This window comes from Phocoena phocoena, chromosome 6 (genome assembly GCF_963924675.1).
Source record: "Phocoena phocoena chromosome 6, mPhoPho1.1, whole genome shotgun sequence".
Lineage (NCBI taxonomy): Eukaryota > Metazoa > Chordata > Mammalia > Artiodactyla > Phocoenidae > Phocoena > Phocoena phocoena.
The window spans coordinates 115503619-115526527 of record NC_089224.1 but is presented as its reverse complement, the minus strand read 5'-3'; the positions used below and the strand labels follow the sequence as shown (position 1 = coordinate 115526527).

Here is a 22909-nt window from a genome sequence, read left to right as displayed (position 1 = left end):
ACCCCCTGGGAGGCGGGCTCAGCAGTACCCCACGGGGAGCAGGATGGACCCTAACTTACCCCAGCCAAAACCCACAGGGGGAACACTCACTTGAAACATGTCTGCAGCCACCAGCCCTGTGCTGAGATCCGTGGGTGGCTGGGACCACCCCTGAGGACCACGCAGCATCGGGCTCACTCACCACGCAGCCCTGTGCTGAGATCCGTGGGTGGCAGGGACCACCCCTGAGGACCACACAGCATGGGGGCTCACTCACCACGCAGCCGGGTCGTACTCAGCCCACACCCGGATGAACTCGTCCAGGTGGTGAGGCCCTAGGATGGAAGAGTCCCGCGTAAGGTACTCAAAATTGTCCATGATCACCGCCACAAAGAGGTTCAACATCTGCAGGACAGGAAGGAAAAGAGGTGACATCCAGAGACCTCAGCCTGCCCCCTCCCCCACCTCTCCACCTGCAGCCAAAGTCTCCGTGTGAGGCGGACAGGGCAGCAGATGTCACTGACTCAGGAAGAGCCTGCCCAACCTGCTCCCTCCACAGCCTTGCAGAGGGCTTCCCAGGCCCCCTTTACACTGCCACCACCACCAGCAGCATCCTTCCCCGGGTTCTAGGTCCCACAGGCTAACCCCAACCCAGTATTTGTCCTCTGAAGGCTTCTGTTCTCTACTTCTCCCACCCCGTCCTCATTCAGGCCCAGCATCTCCTGTCCATGATCTGTCCTGCCGTCTAGGTTAATCTTCTCCACTGTGTGGTCCCCACCCTCTCCCCTTCTCAGGTAAACCTTCAAGGAAAGTAGCAACTTTGGACTTAATAGTTTGGGCTCTAGAGAACTACAGCTCAGGTATTTTGTTTTGTTTTTTAACTGAGTTGAAATTCACTTAACATAAAATTAAGTCTACAATTCAGTGGCATTTAGTGTACACACAGTACTGTGCAACCACCACTTCCCTAGTTTCAAATTGTTTCATCACTCCTAAAGAATACCTTGCACTCCTAAGTAATCACTCCCTATTCCTCCGTCCTCCCATTCCCTAGAAACCACCAATCTCCTTTCTGTACCTGCAGATTTGTCTATTTTGGATATTTCGAATAAAAAATCCCATACAATGTATGACCTTCTGTGTCTGGCTTCTTTCACTTAGTGTGATGTTTTCAAAGTTCATCCATGTTGCAGCATTTGTCAGAACTTCCTTCCTGTTGATGGCTGAATAATATTCTTTTGTCGGTATGTACTACAATTTGTTTATCCATTCATCCGCTGATGGACATTTGGGTTGTTTCCACCTTTGGCTGTTAATGGTTAATGCTGCTATAAATATTCATGGACAAATTTCGGTGTAGACATATAATTTCATTTCTCTCGTGTACATACCTAGGAATGGGATTTCTGGGTCATATGGTAATTTTATGATTAAGTTTTTGAGGAACTTCCAAACTGTTTTCCACAGAAGCTATCGTTTTTTACATTTCCATCAGCAATGCACAGAAGTCCCTATTTCTCCATGTCCTCACCAACACCTGGTATCTTCTGTTTAAAAAAAAAAAAAATTATTCTAGCCATCCTTGTGAGTGCAAAATGGTATCTCATTGTGGTTTTTATTTGCATTTCCTTAATGACCAAGGATGTTGAATGTCTTTATGTGCTTGTTGGCTGGCCAGTTGAATATCTTCTTTGGAAAAATGACTATTCTGATTCTTTGTCCCTTTTTATATGGTTGTTTCTCTTTTTGTTGTTGAGTTGTAGGAGTTCTTTATATATTTTGCATATTAACCCCTTATAAAATATGTTCTCCCATTCCTTCTATTGTATTTTCATATTTTTATAATATCCTTTAATGCACAAAAGTATTGCATTTTGAGTAGTTCAATTTCTCTATTTTTTTTCTTTTCTTGCTTGTGATTGTGATGTCAAATCTAAGAATCCTTTGCCAAATCTGAGGTCATGAAGACTGGTTCCCTATACTTTCTTCTAAAAGTTTTACAGTTTTAGTTCTCACACTTAGGTCTCTGATCAATTTTGAGTTAATATTTTTACATGGAGTGAGGTAAGGGTCCAACTTCATTTTTTTGCATGTGGATAACCAGTTAGCTCCTCCCCATTTGTTAGAGAAACTGTTCTTTCCATATTGAATGGTCTTGGCATCCTTGTCAAAAATCAATTGGCCATAGGTGTTTGGGTTTGCTTCTAGACTCTCAATCCTATTCCATTGCTCTATATACTTATCCTTATGCCAGCACCACATCGTCCCCCACCCCCAGGCTTTATTAAGGTGGAATTAACAAAATTGTAAGATTCTTAAAGTGTACATTGTGGTGATTTGATATACATATACGTTGTGAAAGGGTTCCCGCCATCTATTAACTAACGCATCTATCACCTCACATGTTTATCTTTTAGTGATACAACATTTAAGTTCTACTCTCTTAGCAAATTTCACTTACATAATACAGTCTTAAAAACTATACTCACCATGTTTTACATCAGATACTCAGACTTTGTTTATATAGCTGAAAGTTTGTACCCTTTTATCAACCTCTCCTTATTTCCCCAATCCCCAGGCCCTGGCAACAACTTTTCTACTCTGTTTCTATGATTCTGACTTCTTTAAAAAAAGATTCCACATATAAGTGATACTATGCACTATTTGTCTTTCTGTCTGGCTTATTTCATTTAGCATAATGCCCTCAAGGTCCATCCAGGTTGCCACAAATTGCAGGATTTCCTTCTCATGGCTGAATACTAGTCAATTGTGTGTGTGTGTGTGTGTGTGTGTATCACATCCTCTAGATCCATTCATCTGTTGATGGACACTTAGGCTGTTTCCTATCTTTGCTATTGTGAATCATGCTGCAATGAATGTGGGGTGTACATATCGCTTCAGTATCCTGTTTCCATTTCTCTTGGATATATACTCAGAAGTGGAGTTGCTGGATGAATGGAACTGACAGAATGTCATGCCTCGGCTCACCCTTGACATGACCAGGGAGTGTTGGTCCTGTGGATGGTGTGGCATCGTGAATGTGGCTTTCCATGGAACCGTATGTCTGCAGCCAGAGCACAGTGAAGCCAGCCTGGTGGGCTCAACCTTGCACCCATGGATTGGCTGGCTCTTGCAGCACCAGATGTCTTTGAACTTCATAGAGACCACTGTCCCCACTACCTACAAGACGGTGACTCTCCAGAAAGCTTTCCTTCCCCACTGCCCACAGTGGGTCTTCTGAGGTATCAGGGAATGACCCCAACATGCAAATCCTCTCCTTGGTCTCTGGCAACTAGTGAAAGACTAGTTTCATAGATTTTTCTGTATTTTTCTATCAATATGCAAGCTCGTCGATCTCAAATGCACACCTTTCCCAACTACCCCAACCTTCTGCTGTACCTTCCAAAACTCTCAGTTCACCATCAATAGAAATTCTTTTATCTTCATCTTACCCGAACATTCTTCATTTCCCATTGCTCTAGGTGAAACACTGATATCCCCCTCCATCCTCTCAAGAAAAAAGCCTGCCGTTTAAGGTTTCTGGTCTACCAACCTCCCCCTGCTTCCTGGGAAATGTGCACCTGACTTGCTGTATTTGTCCCCACATCTACTCTTCACTCTTGTTGCGGTTAATATCCACAGAGATGGGTCAACTATTGCCTGGCCTCTCTGATCCCTGACCTCCCCCCAGCCTCCCGCCATCATCTCAGCCCCTTACTCGTACGACTGTGCAAAACAACTCATTACCAGTGACTACCACTGAACATTACCATTACCACCTCCAAAGTCTTAACCACAGATGTCTCACTCTCTGCCCACAGTTGCTACGCTTCTGGCTCACTTCATCTAATACTTGTGTCCCATAGGGACCTCTGATCCAGTGGTCCTGCCCCTCCCCTCCCTCCCGTCCCCAGGCCTGATCCCACATCCAGCACTAAGATGATACTTTTACACACATCTTTTTCTCCCTCCTTACACTTGTCTGGTAAATCCCAAATCTGAATAATGCACTTTGCTACCCATGGTGCCAAGTAGAGAATATGGCCCGAGAAAAGCACAAACTGTGCTGGCTGGTCCTGCATGAAAGTTATGACTGTAAATCTGAAGTGTCTGCTCAGCACTGCCCACTGTGGAAAGCAGCTGTCCACTCTTGCTATGCTCTTTGCTTCTTATTATCTCTTGAACCTGCTGCAGTAAGGCTTTGATCCTAACACTCCAAAGAAACTGTTCCTGTGAAGGGCACCCACGGTCTCTACCTTTCCACACCCCATGAACAGTTCTCAGTCATCACTTTACCTCCCAACAATATTTCACATGGTTGATGATTCCCTCCCACTAGGGACACCTTCTTCCCTTGGTTTTTAGGGGACTGCCCTCTCCTGGTTCTCACCTGCCTCACTGCTCCGAATCAACTTGTGGATCCCATGCTCCTTTCTGTCTCCTAAATGCCCCCAGGGCTGAGTCTTCAGCCCTCTTCTCAAACCACACTCTCCATAGGTCAGTGCTCCTCGAATTTAGCACACAAAGAATCACCCAGGAAGTTTACTAAAACTGATTCCTGAGTCCCTCTCCCAGAGACCCTGATACAGCAAGTCTTGGAAGGGACCCAGGAATCTGCATTTCTAACCAGTGCTCAGGCAATGTTTAAGCCGTGGGTCTCTGGACCACACAGGGACCTAGAGGGTATCACCAAGCCTGATGGATACACCAAATACTAACGACGACGGATCCACATCTCCAGCCCAGAGGCCCCCACATGTCTCTAACCACCCCCTCCTTATCCCCACGCCCATGGCTCCCCAACCTTTCCATCTCGGGGCAAGAACCACTCACTCCATCACCCCAGCAAACCCCAGAAGGCAGCGTTTTTCCCTCCTTTACTCTCATGCTCGTGATCAATCAATTGTGTCAGTTCTACCTTTACAATGCAGCCCAAGTCCACACAACTTCTTCCACACCCACCCTCTCCAACTGTCACCTCCAATTATCTCCTGCTCACTTACAGCCTCTCCTGACCAGAAGCCAGAAGGCAGAGTGAGGTTTGAAGATGTCAAGCAGAGGATGCCACTGCTCACAGTGTCCCAGAGCCTTCTGCTGACTTGTAATAAAATCCACACCCTGGGACCTGGCCCGCTGACACCTCCAACCTGACCCCATGAGTTTCCGTAGCTCATGGGTCACAGGCAGGCTGCCTGGAATTCTGCTGCTTCGTATCTTATCACCACGATGCAAGTCCTTCTAGAAGCTGAGAACTGAGGGACAATTGCCCTACAGAAACTTAAAACCCCTTCCACAGAAGTAAAGGCAGGCCCACAGGAGCTCATTACCCAGTGGGTCCTTTCAGGATTGACGAGGTCCTCATCTCTGGGGAAACGAGGACCATTGATGTGGAATCAGTTTTCATGTGACATGGATCAAAATCAGGGACCGGCAAGAGACTAGGGGGGCCCAAGGCGGTCTGAGACCAGCAGACGCAGGTAATGGGATGGGCACAGTGTCCGGGACTCACCAGAAAGGAGCAGAGGAAGATGAAGGAGACAAAGTAGAAGTAGGCGAAGTCGCTCCCACACTCAGCGGCATTGGCGAGCGCGTCGCAGGCCCGGCTGCCGAGGCAGGACAGCATGATCTCGTGCCAGGCCTCCCCAGTGGCGCTCCTGAGAAGAGGGCAGAGCATGAGGCCCAGGAAGGAAGGCCCAGGACCGGCCCTGGGAGGGAGCCTGGGAATTCAGGAGAGCTAGGTTCCTTCCCACAGGGATCCCGCACACGTGTGAGGTCTGGGTATCAGATGTTGCTTCTTAAAAAGAAGCCTCTGACATTAGCTTTTCAAGCTGATCGTAACTGGGAAAGCACTAGCTACGGAAAGAATCCACCGCACCAGAAGTCAGCACCATGGCGAGCTCCCCTCTGTGGGCTCGATCTCCTCCCCGGCAGCCGCCGCCCAGTCTTCCTGGATTCAGGACACAGGGACTCCACCCTTCCCTCTGCTCAGGCCAAACACGCGGGCGTCACCCTCGCCTCTTCTCTCACCGTGTCCTGATCATCAGCTCATCGGCCTTCAAACCAGCCAGACACGTGCTACCCCCACCTCCCTGGGCTGCTGCAACAGCTTCTTAACTGGATGCCCACTCCCCACCAGCAGCCCAGGGATAAGATCAATGACCCCTCAGTGACCCCCTCACTCCCTGCAAAAGTTAAAATCCACATGACTACCCACAGCCTGCCCTTTCCCTGACCTCACCCCACACCAGCCACCCCAGCTTCTACTGCTTCTCGAACACATCAAGAACACCCCCACCCTGAGCAGCTACTACAGAGGCCCCTCCTGCGTGGACTTTTGCTTCTGTGTGTGAGGCCCGCACCAGGGGCCAGATGTGCACCAGACCTGCAGGTGGGCCAGAGGCCTGGGTCCCCCCTGGGCCCCTATGTGGTCAGCCCTGGGCAGAAGCTGGGCCCACTCCCTATGGACAACAGCTGGTTCAGCCCGTGCCAGGCCTGAATGACGAGGGTGCCCACATGTGACACCAAGATGAGGAAGGAAGAGAGATCTTTGAGATCAAAGGCTTAAAACCAAGGCTCACTTCGTATCTTTTGTGGCACAAGGCAGGCTAGTAATAAACAAAGAAATAAAGTGAATGTAATCGCTGAAGTCCAGAGAAACGACACCATCTGCGGAAAGTGTAAGAAGCCTAAGGATCCTGTTCATCTGCTGCCAAGAACAAGTGGAAAACTGTCCGGGCAGCGCGGCGACGCAGCCTGATCTGAGCTCCCCCTCCGCATAAAGAAGGACTCCCGCGCGGCCCAAAACGCATCTGCACAGGGCCAGACGCGCTGGGGGTCCCCAAGGGTGGGCCTGGCAGCAGCCCTCCCGATGCATTTACATAATGAACACAGATGGTGGAACCTCAGGAAAGGGCCCAAGGCAGGGTGTGCTGTCAGGACCCCTCTACCATAAGTCACTACAAAGAGCTCTTTTCTCCCCTCCTAGGGTCATGGGAAATGAGGGAGACACGTTCCACTCTCTGGCCTCCGCCCACAAGTGCATTCTCAAGCCAGGCGGGGGGACAGCCCCAGCCCACGGGCGTCCACGCCTGACAGCCGTGGCTGGGGAGCCGTCCCACACACATCCGCGCAGGGAGGCCTCTGAGCCGACACCAGCCTGTGCTCCTCCAGGCCCCGCCCTGGTGCTCCCCTTGGCTGCACCCCCGAGCCTCAGGAAGTGCAGCTCCCATCAGCACGGCACTGCTGGCCGGTTGGGTTCCCTGGGCCACTGAGCGGGTACGAGCTGCTGACAGCAGCGCTCCTGGCCGGTTGGGTTCCCTGGGCCACTGAGCGGGTACGAGCTGCTGACAGCAGCGCTCCTGGCCGGTTGGGTTCCCTGGGCCACTGAGCGGGTACGAGCTGCTGACAGCAGCGCTCCTGGCCGGTTGGGTTCCCTGGGCCACTGAGCGGGTACGAGCTGCTGACAGCAGCGCTCCTGGCCGGTTGGGTTCCCTGGGCCACTGAGCGGGTACGAGCTGCTGACAGCAGCGCTCCTGGCCGGTTGGGTTCCCTGGGCCACTGAGCGGGTACGAGCTGCTGACAGCAGCGCTCCTGGCCGGTTGGGTTCCCTGGGCCACTGAGCGGGTACGAGCTGCTGACAGCAGCGCTCCTGGCCGGTTGGGTTCCCTGGGCCACTGAGCGGGTACGAGCTGCTGACAGCAGCGCTCCTGGCCGGTTGGGTTCCCTGGGCCACTGAGCGGGTACGAGCTGCTGACAGCAGCGCTCCTGGCCGGTTGGGTTCCCTGGGCCACTGAGCGGGTACGAGCTGCTGACAGCAGCGCTCCACTGCCCTGCTTCTCCTGATGGCACAGGTCCCCGGAATCACTAAGGTGAGCACACGGGAAGCTTGGGGCTGGCACACCAAGAAAAGCCCTTTGGACACCTTCTGTCCTCCCAGACCTCTCGGGCTGCAGCCCCACTGGAGGCCTTGCAGCTGCCGCCGGGGAGCAGAGACAAGGTGAAGGAGGCGGGCCCGGCCTGGCGCTCTCAGGCTGACCTCCTCAGGGCCTCCCCTTCGGGCTGTCTTGAGGCCCAGGAGCCCTTAGGGAAGAACAAGTAGGGAAAGAAGAGAAACTGGAAAGGTCTGCTGCGGAGAAGCCAGTGTGACCAGGGCTGGGGGGTGGTCCCATCCTGAGTGAAGAAGCCAGTGAGCCTGGACCCACCTCCCCACAACGCACCTGAACAGCAGCATCAAGGCTTGTAGAAACGTCCGAAAGTTGTTGTGCCGGTTGATGCTGGTGTCGTCATCCAGGGCGATGTTTCCAAACACCTGAAGTGGAGAAGAAGGCTGCAGACCACTGCTGCTGGGTCTTCAGGAGCTGCAGCCGGGCAGGAGACGGTGTGTGTGCATGTGTGCACCCACATGGGACAGGACGCTGCCCTGAGCCAGATAACCCCGACAGAAGCCGCCACCACTGCTGCCGGGGCTGGTGGCTTCCAGCTCCAGCAGCGTCTCTGCATTTCCAGGGTAGAGAAAACCTCTGGAGAGGCAAACGTATCCCTGTCCCACGGCCCAGCGTGCGCTGGCTCTGGCTCTGAGCCTGTCCAGGGATCTCCCAGAGTGTCTAGTAAAAGTGGGGGACCCAGAGCTAAGTCTTGGTGGGCTCTGCCAGACAGAAGAAGGGAAGCGTTTTAAAATTCACTCTCTCATCAGGGACTCCAAACCAGTAATTATACTGATATTACGATACGTCACTTGAACCCTTCTCTTTACACTTCCGTGCAAACATCACAATGGGTTTTCTATCCATTTAAATTTCTTTCTTTCAAGGTTAGAAATGCAAATGAGTCCCTAACTCTAAGCAGCTTAAACTCTGGAATCCAGATGAAAATGTACGAATCATCATCTATCCATCAAAATACAGACCAGGCTTTGGGACGAGGGGAAGACGGCGGAAGAGTAAGACGCGGAGATCACCTTCCTTCCCACAGATACACCAGAAACACATCTACACGTGGAACAACTCCTACAGAACACCTACTGAACGCTGGCAGAAGACCTCGGACCTCCCAAAAGGCAAGAAACTCCCCACGTACCTGGGTAGGGCAAAAGAAAAAAGAATAAACAGAGACAAAAGGATAGGGACAGGTCCTGCACCAGCGGGAGGGAGCTGTGAAGGAGGAAAGGTTTCCACACACTAGGAGCCCCTTTGCGGGCAGAGACTGTGGGTGGCGGAGGCGGAAGCTTCGGCACCGCGGAGGAGAGCGCAGCAACAGGGGTGCGGAGGGCAAAGCGGAGAGATTCCCGCACGGAGGATCGGTGCCGACCGGCACTCACCAGCCCGAGAGGCTTGTCTGCTCACCCGCCGGGGCGGGCGGGGCTAGGAGCTGAGGCTCGGGCTTCGGTCAGAGCGCCGGGAGAGGACTGGGGTTGGCGGCGTGAACACAGCCTGCAGGGGGTTAGTGCGCCACGGCTAACCGGGAGGGAGTCCAGGGAAAAGTCTGGACCTGCCGAAGAGGCAAGAGACTTTTTCTTCCCTCTTTGTTTCCTGGTGCGCGAGGAGAGGGGTTTAAGAGCGCTGCTTAAAGGAGCTCCAGAGATGGCGCGAGTCGCGGCTAAAAGCGCGGACCCCAGAGATGGGCATGAGACGCTGAGGCTGCTGCTGCCGCCACCAAGAAGCCTGTGTGCGAGCACAGGTCACTGTCCACACCTCCCTTCCAGGGAGCCTGTGCAGCCCGCCACCGCCAGGGTCCCAGGATCCAGGGGCAACTTCCCCGGGAGAACGCACGGCGCGTCTCAGGCTGGTGCAACGTCACGCCGGCCTCTGCCGCCGCAGGCCCGCCCCGCACGCAGTGCCCCTCCCTCCCCCCGGCCTGAGTGAGCCAGAGCCCCCGAATCAGCGGCTCCTTTAACCCCGTCCTGTCTGAGCGAAGAACAGACGCCCTCCTGCGACCTACACGCAGAGGCGGGGCCAAATCCAAAGCTGAATCCCGGGAGCTGTGTGAACAAAGAAGAGAAAGGGAAATCTCTCCCAGCAGCCTCAGAAGCAGCGGATTAAAGCTCCACGATCAACTTGATGTACCTGCATCTGTGGAATACCTGAATAGACAACGAGTCATCCCAAATTGAGGAGGTGGACTTGGAGAGCAAGATTTATGATTTTTTCCCCTTTTCCGCTTTTTGTGTGTATGTGTATGCTTCTGTGTGAGATTTTGTCTGTATAGCTTTGCTTCCACCATTTGTCCTAGGGTTCTATCCGTTTCTTTCTTTTTTTTCTTAAAAAAATTTTTTTTCTTAATAATTATTTTTTATTTAATAACTTTATTTTATTTTACGTTACTTTATTTTATTTTATCTTGTTTCTTTCTTTCTTTTTCTTTCTTTCTTTCTTTCTTCTTTCTTTCTACTTCTTCTCCCTTTTATTCTGAGCCTTGTGGATGAAAGGCTCTTGGTGCAGCAGCCAGGAGTCAGTGCTGTGCCTCTGAGGTGGGAGAGCCAACTTCAGGACACTGGTCCACAAGAGACCTCCCAGCTCCACATAATATCAAACGGCGAAAATCTCCGAGAGATCTCCATCTCAACACCAGCACCCAGCTTCACTCAACGACCAGCAAGCTACACTGCTGGACACCCTATGCCAAACAACTAGCAAGACAGGAACACAACCCCACCCATTAGCAGAGAGGCTGCCTAAAATCATAATAAGTCTACAAACACCCCCAAAACACACCACCAGACGTGGACCTGCCCACCAGAAAGACAAGATCCAGCCTCATCCACCAAAACACAGGCACTAGTCCCCTCCACCAGGAAGCCTACACAACCCACTGAACCAACCTTAGCCACTGGGGACAGACACCAAAAACAACGGGAACTATGAACCTGCAGGCTGCAAAAAGGAGACCCCAAACACAGTAAGATAAGCAAAATGAGAAGACAGAAAATCACACAGCAGATGAAGGAGCAAGATAAAAACCCACCAGACCTAACAAATGAAGAGGAAATAGGCAGTCTACCTGAAAAAGTATTCAGAATAATGATAGTAAAGATGACCCAAAATCTTGGAAATAGAATAGAGAAAATGCCAGAAACATTTAACAAGGACCTAGCAGAACTAAAGATGAAACAAGCAACGATGAACAACACAATAAATGAAATGAAAAATACTCTAGATGGGATCAATAGCAGAAGAACTGAGGCAGAAGAACGGATAAGTGACCTGGAAGATAAAATAGTGGAAATAACTACTGCAGAGCAGAATAAAGAAAACAGAATGAAAAGAACTGAGGACAGTCTCAGAGACTTCTGGGACAACATTAAACGCACCAACATTCGAATTATGGGGGTTCCAGAAGAAGAAGAGAAAAAGAAAGGGACTGAGAAAATATTTGAAGAGATTATAGTTGAAAACTTCCCTAATATGGGAAAGGAAATAGTTAATCAAGTCCAGGAAGCACAGAGAGTCCCATACAGGATAAATCCAAGGAGAAATACGCCAAGACACATATTAATCAAACTGTCAAAAGTTAAATACAAAGAAAACATATTAAAAGCAGCAAGGGAAAAACAACAAGTAACACACAAGGGAATCCCCCATAAGGTTAACAGCTGATCTTTCAGCAGAAACTCTGCAAGCCAGAAGGGACTGGCAGGACATATTTAAAGTGATGAAGGAGAAAAACCTCCAACCAAGATTACTCTACCCAGCAAGGATCTCATTCAGATTTGATTAAAACCTTTACAGACAAGCAAAAGCTGAGAGAGTTCAGCACCACCAAACCAGCTTTACAACAAATGCTAAAGGAACTTCTCTAGGCAAGAAACACAAGAGAAGGAAAAGACCTACAATAACGAACCCAAAACAACTAAGAAAATGTGAATAGGAACATACATATCAATAATTACCTTAAATGTAAATGGACTAAATGATTGGCTGAATGGATACAAAAACAAGACCCATATATATGCTGTCTACAAGAGACCCACTTCAGACCTAGAGACACATACAGATTGAAAGTAAGGGGATGGAAAAAGATATTCCATGCAAATGGAAACCAAAAGAAAGCTGGCGTAGCAATTCTCATATCAGACAAAATAGACTTTAAAATAAAGACTATTACAAGAGACAAAGAAGGACACTACATAATGATCAAGGGATCGATCCAAGAAGAAGATATAACAATTGTAAATATTTATGCACCCAACATAGGAGCACCTCAATACATAAGGCAAATACTAACAGCCATAAAAGGGGAAATTGACAGTAACACATTCATAGTAGGGGACTTTAACACCCCACTTTCACCAATGGACACATCATCCAAAATGAAAATAAATAAGGAAACACAAACTTTAAATGATACATTAAACAAGATGGACTTAATTGATATTTATAGGACATTCCATCCAAAAACAACAGAATACACATTTTTCTCAAGTGCTCATGGAACATTCTCCAGGATAGATCATATCTTGGATCACAAATCAAGGCTTGGTAAATTTACGAAAATTGAAATTGTATCAAGTATCTTTTCCGACCACAATGCTATGAGACTAGATATCAATTACAGGAAAAGATCTGTAAAAAATACAAACACATGGAGGCTAAACAATACACTACTTAATAACGAAGTGATCACTGAAGAAATCAAAGAGAAAATCAAAAAATACCTAGAAACAAATGACAATGGAGACATGACGACCCAAAACCTATGGGATGCAGCAAAAGCAGTTCTAAGAGGGAAGTTTATAGCAATACAATCCTACCTTAAGAAACAGGAAACATCTCGAATAAACAACCTAACCTTGCACCTAAAGCAATTAGAAAAGGAAGAACAGAAAAACCCCAAAGTTAGCAGAAGGAAAGAAATCATAAAAATCCGGTCAGAAATAAATGAAAAAGAAATGAAGGAAACGATAGCAAAGATCAATAAAACTAAAAGCTGGTTCTTTGAGAAGATAAACAAAATTGATAAACCATTAGCCAGACTCATCAAGAAAAAAAGGGAGAAGACTCAAATCAATAGAATTAGAAATGAAAAAGGAGAAGTAACAACCGACACTGCAGAAATACAAAAGATCATGAGAGATTACTACAAGCAACTCTATGCCAATAAAATGGACAACCTGGAAGAAATGGAAAAGTTCTTAGAAATGCACAAGCTGCCAAGACTGAATCAGGAAGAAACAGAAAGAAAATATGAACAGACCAATCACAAGCAGTGAAATTGAAACTGTGATTAAATATCTTCCAACAAACAAAAGCCCAGGACCAGATGGCTTCATGGGCGAATTCTATCAAACATTTAGAGAAGAGCTAACACCTATCCTTCTCAAGCTCTTCCAAAATATAGCAGAGGGAGGAACACTCCCAAATTCATTCTATGAGGCCACCCTTGATTCTAAAACCAGACAAGGATGTCACAAAGAAAGAAAACTATAGGCCAATATCACTGATGAACATAGATGCAAAAATCCTCAACAAAATACTAGCAAACAGCATCCAACAGCACATTAAAAGGATCATACACCACGATCAAGTGGGGTTTATTCCAGGAATGCAAGGATTCTTCAATATACGCAAATCAATCAACGTGATACACCATATTAACAAATTGAAGGAGAAAAATCATATGATCATCTCAATAGATGCAGAGAAAGCTTTCGACAAAATTCAACACCCATTTATAATAAGAACCCTGCAGAAAGTAGGCATAGAGGGAACTTTCCTCAACATAATAAAGGCCATATATGACAGACCCACAGCCAACATCGTCCTCAATGGTGAAAAACTGAAAGCATTTCCACTAAGATCAGGAACAAGACAAGGTTGCCCACTCTCGCCACTCTTATTCAACATAGTTTTGGAAGTTTTAGCCACAGCAATCACAGAAGAAAAGGAAATAAAAGGAATCCAAATCGGAAAAGAAGAAGTAAAGATGTCACTGTTTGCAGATGACGTGATACTATACATAGAGAATCCTAGAGATGCTACCAGAAAACTACTAGAGCTAATCAATGAATTTGGTAAAGCAGCAGGATACAAAATTAATGCACAGAAATCTCTGGCATTCCTATACACTAATGATGAAAAATCTGAAAGTGAAATCAAGAAAACACTCCCATTTACCACTGCAACAAAAAGAATAAAATATCTAGGAATAAACCTACCAAAGGAGACAAAAGACCTGTATATAGAAAATTATAAGACACTGATGAAAGAAATTAAAGATAATACAAATAGATGGAGAGATATACCACGTTCTTGGATTGGAAGAATCAACATTGTGAAAATGACTCTACTACCCAAAGCAATCTACAGATTCAATGCAATCCCTATCAAACTACCACTGGCATTTTTCACAGAACTAGAACCAAAAATTTCACAATTTGTATGGAAACACAAAAGACCCCGAATTGCCAAAGCAATCTTGAGAACGAAAAACAGAGCTGGAGGAATCAGGCTCCCTGACTTCAGACTATACTACAAAGCTACAGTAATCAAGACAGTATGGTACTGGCACAAAAACAGAAAGATAGATCAACGGAACAGGATAGAAAGCCCAGAGATAAACCCATGCACATATGGTCACCTTATCTTTGATAAAGCAGGCAGGAATGTACAGTGGAGAAAGGACAGCCTCTTCAATAAGTGGTGTTGGGAAAACCGGACAGGTACATGTAAAAGTAATGAGATTAGATCACTCCCTAACACCATACACAAAAATAAGCTCAAAATGGATTAAAGACCTAAATGTAAGGCCAGAAACTATCAAACTCTTAGAGGAAAACATAGACAGAACACTCTATGACATAAATCACAGCAAAACCCTTTTTGACCCACCTCCTAGAGAAATGGAAATAAGAACAAAAATAAACAAATGGGACCTAATGAAACTTCAAAGCTTTTGCACAGCAAAGGAAACCATAAACAAGACCAAAAGACAACCCTCAGAATGGGAGAAAATATTTGCAAATGAAGCAACTGACAAAGGATTAATCTCCAAAATTTATAAGCAGCTCATGCAGCTCAATAACAAAAAAAAAACCCAATCCAAAAATGGGCAGAAGATCTAAATAGACATTTCTCCAAAGAAGATATACAGACTGCCAACAAACACATGAGAGAATGCTCAACATCATTAATCATTAGAGAAATGCAAATCAAAACTACAATGAGATATCATCTCACACCGGTCAGAATGGCCATCATCAAAAAAATCTAGAAACAACAAATGCTGGAGATGGTGTGGAGAAAAGGGAATACTCTTGCACTGCTGGTGGGAATGTGAATTGGTACAGCCACTATGGAGAACAGTATGGAGGTTCCTTAAAAAACTACAAATAGAACTACCATATGACCCAGCAATCCCACTACTGGGCATATACCCTGAGAAAACCATAATTCAAAAAGAATCATGTACCAAAATGTTCACTGCAGCTCTATTTACAATAGCCCGGAGATGGAAACAACCTAAGTGTCCATCACTGGATGAATGGATAAAGAAGATGTGGCACATATATACAATGGAATATTACTCAACCATAAAAAGAAACAAAATCGAGCTATTTGTAATGAGGTAGATAGACCTAGAGTCTGTCATACAGAGTGAAGTAAGTCAGAAAGAGAAAGATAAATACCGTATCCTAACACACATATATGGAATTTAAGGGAAAAAAATGTCATGAAGAACCTAGGGGTAAGACAGGAATAAAGACACAGACCTACTAGAGAATGGACTTGAGGATATGGGGAGGGGGAAGGGTAAGCTGTGACAAAGCGAGAGAGAGGCATGGACACATATACACTACCAAATGTAAGGCAGATAGCTAGTGGGAAGCAGCCGCATAGCACAGGGAGATCAGCTTGGTGCTTTGTGGCCGCCTGGAGGGGTGGGATAGGGAGGGTGGGAGGGAGGGAGACGCAAGAGGGAAGAGATATGGGAACATATGTATATGTATAACTGATTCACTTTGTTATAAAGCAGAAACTAACACACCATTGTAAAGCAATTATACTCTAATAAAGATGTAAAAAATAAATAAAAAATAAAATAAAAAAAATAAAGATCAGTGACATATGTCTTTGTATGCCCACATACCAAAGCAAGAAAAAATATATGTCTGTTTTAAACAGCATCAGATCTCAGCAAATTTTAAGCAAGACAACTTTTCAACCCCTGGAAATAGAGTTTAAAAATCAGTTTTCAGCTAACCTTTAGAGACACTGTCTCCTTCCACTACAAATTAACATTTGAGTCCATCTCCCATCCCTACTATTGGAAAGTGGCCAGATGCCAAAAGTATCAACTGGGACACTGCTTTGTGTATTTTAAACATTTTCCCAAATAGCTGACAAAGCGTTCTTTGACAAAATAAAGGTAAGTTACGCAAAAGCTAATTTTGACCAGGACAGTGACCTGGTATGATCCTGTTGACTTTTTCCTTCAACAGTATATAATCTCCGGTACAGGATCAGGACGCTTGTCCTTCAGAAGTGCTGCTGGGCCAAAAGAATGACCAGCTGCTGTGCCGCAGGCCGCTCGGCGTCCTGCAGATGTGCTCAAACACTCCACCGCCGTGGGGGCCCAGCACCCAAGCAATCGTGCCCACCAGCGCCCTAGCACACCCCGGCAGGATTCCACTAGAGAGCAGGGCCAGGCATCTGCCCACAAAGGGTGGCACTGCCTGGCCTCAGCCACAGAAGAGTCTTTCTGAGGATTAAGTTCATAAAGCACTTAGAACGGCACCTGGCTCATAGAAACGTTGCCGAAGTGCGAACGTGCCATCGTTATCGTGCGATGGCCCCGCGCACACCCACCTGCATGCCGACGATGGCGTAGATGAAGAACAGCATGGCGATGAGCAGGCACACGTAGGGCAGCGCCTGCAGAGACACGGGAGGGCAGGTCAGCTCCAGGAGGGAGGGAGGCCTGCCCCCTGACCTGAGCCTCATCTGCAGAGCGGATGGTGGCTGGGTCTCTGGGGCCACACTGGCCTCAGCTGACTGCAGACCCACCCCACTGACCACCAAGCTACCGTCAACTCCTTCATCTACAAATCAAGCCATAAAAGCTGCCTCAGCCCTTGGTGAGCATAAACAAGATACTCTCCGTAAACCTGAAAGCGTCCTTACAAACCATCACAGGACAACGGGGGCCACGGGAGGTGTGGGCCCCTGCCCCGGCCTTCCCGAGGAGGGCGCTCGGGCGGTGGCGGCAGAAGCCCCCCAGCCTGCACGACAAGGGAGGGGTCAGGCCGCACCTGGCCATGCCCAGCCTCACCTTGAAGGACTGGACGAAGGTCCAGAGCAGAATGCGGATGGTGTAGCCTTGGCGGAGCAGCTTGATGAGTCGGGCGGCGCGAAAGAGGCGGAGGAAGCTGAGGTTGATGAAGTTGTTCTGCAGGGAAGAGAGGTTATGCTCTGACCTTCGGAGACCAGCCTCCCACAGGCACAGGGCGGCCACTCCCCACCCCACCTCCCCAAGTCACTGTGCCCCAAAGAAAAGCGGGTGAAGAGAGAGAACGGAACAAAAAGTCACCGCTTCACAGTCTAAGCAGCAATCAGCCACCAGGAAACCTTCCAAGAGTGAAGCTTGTCTTTGCAAACCGCTTCTCATGCAGCAAATCAGAGAAACGCCCTCCACAGGGAGGGGCAGAGGGAAGTCCCATGAAGCAGCCCCCCGCTGCCAGGTGGAAGGGGAGGGTGCCTGAAGCCAGGCCTCCAACACTGACGGCCTCTCACAGGGCACGGCCCAGCCGCCCAGGGGCAGGGCTACCACACAGCCAGCAAGGCCCTGGCCTGCCTGGGGCCCGGCCGAGAGGCAGGCCCTTCCTCCGGGCCTGGGCAGGTGCCCGCACGCAGGTCACCGCAGGAGGCGTAGGTGGTGTCGGTCCTGCTGCCCACGCCAGGGAAGACACCGCTGCAGCCCACTACCCGGTGTCTGCCCCAGAGAGCCCAAGCCATCTCGCGCGGCCCCCTCATCCAAAGGGTCGAAGTCAGGCACAAACGAACCCAACCGTCTCTGGACTGCACGGATGACCCGGGAGCGAGGCTTCCACCTTGGCCCAGGGGCGCCTGAATTCCTGGCCATCCCTTTCGGGGGCACGGCCCTGCTCGGCATCCGTGAGTAGGCAGGGGTGCTCGTGGGCCCGGGCGGCTTCCTGCCCTGTCTGCTTGGAGACCAGGTGCCCACGCACAGCTGAGGTCAGCTTCCCCGAACTTGGCTGCTTTGAAATATGCAAGCAGCTCAGGCTAGACACGTTGTGCTGCCAGATGCAGTGGCCAAATAGAGAAAAGAGCCCAGGTGCAGCGGCAGAGCTCACGCAGGAGGCGGCGGGGCCTGGGCAGAGCCGCGTCCTCCCTCCAGGGCTGCTCATCTGGCCTCGGCTGGGACGAGGCATGGGTGGAGAGACGGGCCTCACTCTGCCCCTCCACTGCCTGTCTCAGGGCCTGGCTTCTTTGCTTCCCACCAGGGACTCTGGACTGTCTCTGCTGGCGAGGGGCTTACAGCTACCCTGGGGGACGGCTCCCGGGTTTTGGACAGTGCCACAGGGAGAGGGGGCAGTTGGCAGGCACGAGGAGGGCCGGCTGTGGCCCAGATCAGCACGCAGGCAGAAGTGGACCTTGGGGTGTGACCCTGGAGGGTGTACTCGTTTCCCTGCAGCTCCCTCACCGGCTCGCGCTGGGGCAAGAGAACCTCAGGGCAGATGAGACATATCCACACTCTCTGAGCCCCGTGGGCCTGAGGACTCTCAGGTGAGCCAGTCGCCTCAAGAGGACGGGCACAGGGATGCAAGGGGGGACTGCCTACGGTGCCAGGGGACCCTTTGTACAAGACAGTAAAGCACAGAAAGGGGGGAGCTGCCACCTCAGGGGTGTCTGCTTTCAAACCATCTGCGCAGGTGGGTCTGGAGGGGCCGAGACCAAAGCAGTTTGCTCAGACGGTTGGGACAGACAAGATTTCCTGAAAATACTGGGGGGAAATATAAGCTTCTGGGTAAGAAGGAAGAGACGGAGGCCACAGCGGGCAGCGGAAGGCGCTGTTCGTTCCAGTTACTGGATGCGTGAATGCAGCCCCTTCCTACTTTCTGTCGAGACCCAGGTTCCACCCCTCCTCCCCAGCTTCTCTCTCGGGGCTCCACGGGCACGTAGGAGAGGGTGCAGGTGCCAACAGACAGACAGCCCTAGAAAGCCGTGAGGGCAGAGGTGACAGCGGCCCCAGATGCCGCAAGCACAGTGTGACAGGCTGAGTGCACCATGGCTGCACCCGTGTGCGAGCCGCCAGACGCCACCATGCAGACTGCATGCGGGACAGCAGGGGCAGCAAGCACACAGCGGCCTCCCCCTGGCTGCGCACCGTCACCCCTGGCCTCAGCCTACCCCCTGGAGGTGGATGCAACATGCCCCGACCCCCCGAGTCCATGGTTTCTGCTGTACCCACGAGCAACCCCACCTACTTCCAAGCCAGGCCCCTCCTTATGGCCCCTGCCTCTGAGCCAGGAAAGGTCAGCTTCACAGCCCTCAACACAGAGCTGATTTACGCTGAGGGGACACTGGTCCCTAGCTCCACTGAGCGCCAGCTTCCACCTCTACACGATGGAGGTGTTAGGACAGCATGCCCGGGGGCGAGGAATCCCTGAGAAGAGGAACTTACGGTGCACTGAGCACTGAAACGCCGCCAGAGGCAAACGGAGCCCAGGCCGAGGCCCGCGTCTCCTACATCCAAGCGCATCGCTGCCTCTGGTCAGAGTCACAGCACAATGAGGTGCCCCCCCACACACTGTGCACGTGTCGGGGACCACACACGTGCCAGGGATTCGGTGCGGCAGAGCATGGGACAAGCTGCTCCCCTACTCAGCCTCGTTCTCAAGGGGACCGATGATGGGAGAGAGACAGAAAGGAGAGGAAGCCTGTGGAGAAAGCCCACACACGCACAGTACCCTGGACGTTGACATGAAGGCAGAGGAGGGCGCAGAGCGGGTGGACAGGAAGGGCTGAGCACAGCAGAGGCCTGGTGCCACGAGCAGAGCCTGTGCGAAAGATGTAGCCTGGTATTTCGGCAGCATCAAACAGCCTTTTCTCAAAACTCAAGCTTTTCTGCTCCGACTGTGAAACCCTTTATCACAAGCATTCACTTTCTGTAGCAGGAATCTCAGAATCTGCTACTTTGCACGAACTTGCAGTCATGGCCTCAGCTCACTCTGCTCCCAGCATCTTCTCTCTCCCCTCACCCGGAAGGAGGCTCCGTCCACACCTCCTGCACGGGCTCCACACAAGCTCGCTGACCAGGGCACACAAGAATCAGCGACGCTGGATGAGGGCCCAGCCCTCTGCTCCCTCCTGGGGCAGTGCCCCTCTTTCTACTCAGATCAACCCCCCAGCCTGGTGCCCCCAGCCAGGCCCCCACGGAAGATACGTCCAGGAAGGACCCTACAGGAGACCTTGTCAGAGGCCACTGGGCAGAGCCGAGTCCACTCGGTCTGCCAGTGGAGACAGAGCAGAAGGGACATGACTATGCAGCAGAAACCACGGACTTTTCGGGGATCAGGTCCAAACTCACATCCTGCAAAACCTCCCCAATTCTGAGCCAGTCTCATCACTTACCTGCCTTTCACTCAGAAGCCCCTACCTCCTCTCTCAGTCCAAGGCCAGTTCCTGTGATCAGGTGGTCCCTGGGGGGCCCTCATAAGCCCCGGCTGGACCCCAGGAGCCGGGACAGTGCGTGAGAGGCCAGAGGGGCGGGTGCAGCTGGGCTCTGAGCACAGAAGGGCAGTGGCGAGGGGTGACAGGAAGCAGAAGGGAGGAGGACCGGAGCAAGCAAAGCGAGGAGTTTTAAGAACTATTTAAAGTCATGAAACCAACCGTCTCCTATATGTGATGTTTTCATGGATGGATATTTGCGTATTGTTTACAAATTGGGATGTTTGAGCGGCAGGCGCACAACATACAGACGGAGGCATGGTTTCCGCGTTGTATGTTGGTTGCGTGACGTGAGTCAGCAGGTAGGTGAGGGCAAATCAAGAACAGAAACAAAACAAGAGAAAATGAGTCACCAACACAAGCAAAACTCAAACTCTGAACACTTCACTGGAAATTTTTAGGATTTTGGTAAACTTTGCATAAAATGTACCGAATCAAAACACATTTTTGAAATCTGTAGGTTATGCAGACAGGGGCATCATTTGCATTTCTGTTTGCAATGCAAATCCAAAGATGACTCACAGACACTTACTTTTTTATTTCCAGGCAAAGAAATCAATGTCAGTTTTATGCTTGCTTAGAGTGCGGTTCTCTACATGACCCTGGTTAAGACTGTTGCTCTATGGTGATTTTTAAGTCGGGGGTGGGAACTGACACTCATATTTTTGCCTAAGGAAAAAAAAGTGCATCCACAAAGTAACACATGAAGTGACTACAATGGAGAAAGAAAAAAAGACACCGAAATCCACAAGACGGCTTCCTTTCACCTTTCCTCCTCCAGGCAGGACAGGGTGAAGACCGCCCTCTGAAATCACTAGTGGCCGGGGCAGCTGAGCTTTCAGACCAAGCAGCTTCTCAGCCCTCCCGCCAGCCCTGCCGGGCGTCCAGGATTGGTGGTGGCTACCCTGGAGGTCTTGCTGGGATTAAGTTCTCGAACATCTGCAAGCCGCCCTCCCTCGAGTTTCCAGCAGCTGAGGGGCCTCTCTGTGGGGAGGTGCCCCTGGGAGACAGCGCCTCTGCGACATCAGCCGGGCACCCCTGCCTGCCCCACCTGTGGGTGCCCTCCCAGCTGCCACCCCCCTGCCAAGGGGGCACACACACGCCCAAACCCCCAGGGCTGTGTCCTTGCCGTTGGGAGCCCAGTGTCTGGATGCCTTTGTCTGGGGCATAAAGACTCCTGTGCCCAAGGAGGCGGAGCGTCTAGGCAGAAACCACGCTGGGGAACTACTTCTGGGTGAGAAGAGGTGCACAGTGAAGGGGCAGCGCCCGGGCAATGCTGCAAGGCCAGCAGCCGGGGGAACAAATCACCATGTTTTGTTGTTAAGATGGCAGCTTTCAGCTTTTTGCCTGGATTATTCAGATCACTGACTTTTCAAAACCATGAAACATCTCACGTAAACAAAAGAATACGTGCAAGTATATGTACACACACGTATTTTAAATAAAGGTAATAAAAGATCTATATATTCATCATCCAGCCTAAAAACGGAATGTCACCATTACTTTGGAAGCCCTTTGTGTCTCTCTCTTCCCCAGATGTAGTAACAATCCTTAATTCTTGTTAATAATTGCTTTTCTTCACTGTTTTACCTCAAACTCTTAAAACACGTTTATACTTGCCTGTTCTTAACTCTGTGACGGGATTAGACTGTACGTGGCCCTCTTGGGCTCAGGCAAACCTGTGCTCTGACTCTGAGCAAACACCGCTTTGGGGAAGCATCCTCTCGATAGGGTGCCATTCACTGTGTCAATAAACCACTTCTGCCGCCGCTGCTGCGAACAACGCTGCCGTGAACATCCGTGTGAAAACGTCTCCAGGTTCCTCTGCCAGGCACCATGGGCAGGCACACACGCCCGCCCCTCCAGCGAGGCCGAGCTGACCGACACCCAGCAGCAGTGTCCACATCCTCGCCTACAGCCGGCAACCTCAGGGTTTCTGTTTGACAAACGCTGGGTGTGGAATGGCATCTCAGTGCCGTTTCACTTTGTACTTCTTTGATTACAAGTAAGGTTGAGTATCTTTCTGTGGCCGCTTGTGTTTTCTATTTTGGAAGATGCCCCACCGTACCTTCTGCTCCCAGAAGAGCCTTGCACGTTCTGGACGCTAACCTCCACCGCGAGCCTGGAAGGCCTCCGCCCTCCAGCCTTTTGCTCACTACGTGCTGGCCTCACGCTCTTTTCCCCCATGGATCTCATCCCATCTCATCTTACAGGCTCACGATTCCTAGCCGTACGTCACTGGCCTGAGT

At 49.9% G+C, this 22909-nt stretch overlaps 1 protein-coding gene across 3 annotated transcripts in view; it reads right to left on the bottom strand.

Annotated features, from left to right (window-relative positions):
* Nucleotides 1-22909, bottom strand: part of CACNA1B (calcium voltage-gated channel subunit alpha1 B) — a 195004-nt gene that overhangs the window by 20131 nt on the left and 151964 nt on the right. For 2 of the 3 annotated variants that reach the window (XM_065879257.1, XM_065879259.1), the window contains exons 32-37: nt 20823-20828; nt 17242-17358; nt 16779-16844; nt 8196-8287; nt 5489-5633; nt 257-384 (exon numbers count right to left, since the gene is read on the bottom strand). In XM_065879257.1, coding sequence (XP_065735329.1) covers nt 257-384; nt 5489-5633; nt 8196-8287; nt 16779-16844; nt 17242-17358; nt 20823-20828 — 554 coding nt within the window. The remainder of the gene's footprint in view (nt 1-256; nt 385-5488; nt 5634-8195; nt 8288-16778; nt 16845-17241; nt 17359-20822; nt 20829-22909) is intronic. The other variant, XM_065879258.1, reaches the window with a different exon arrangement.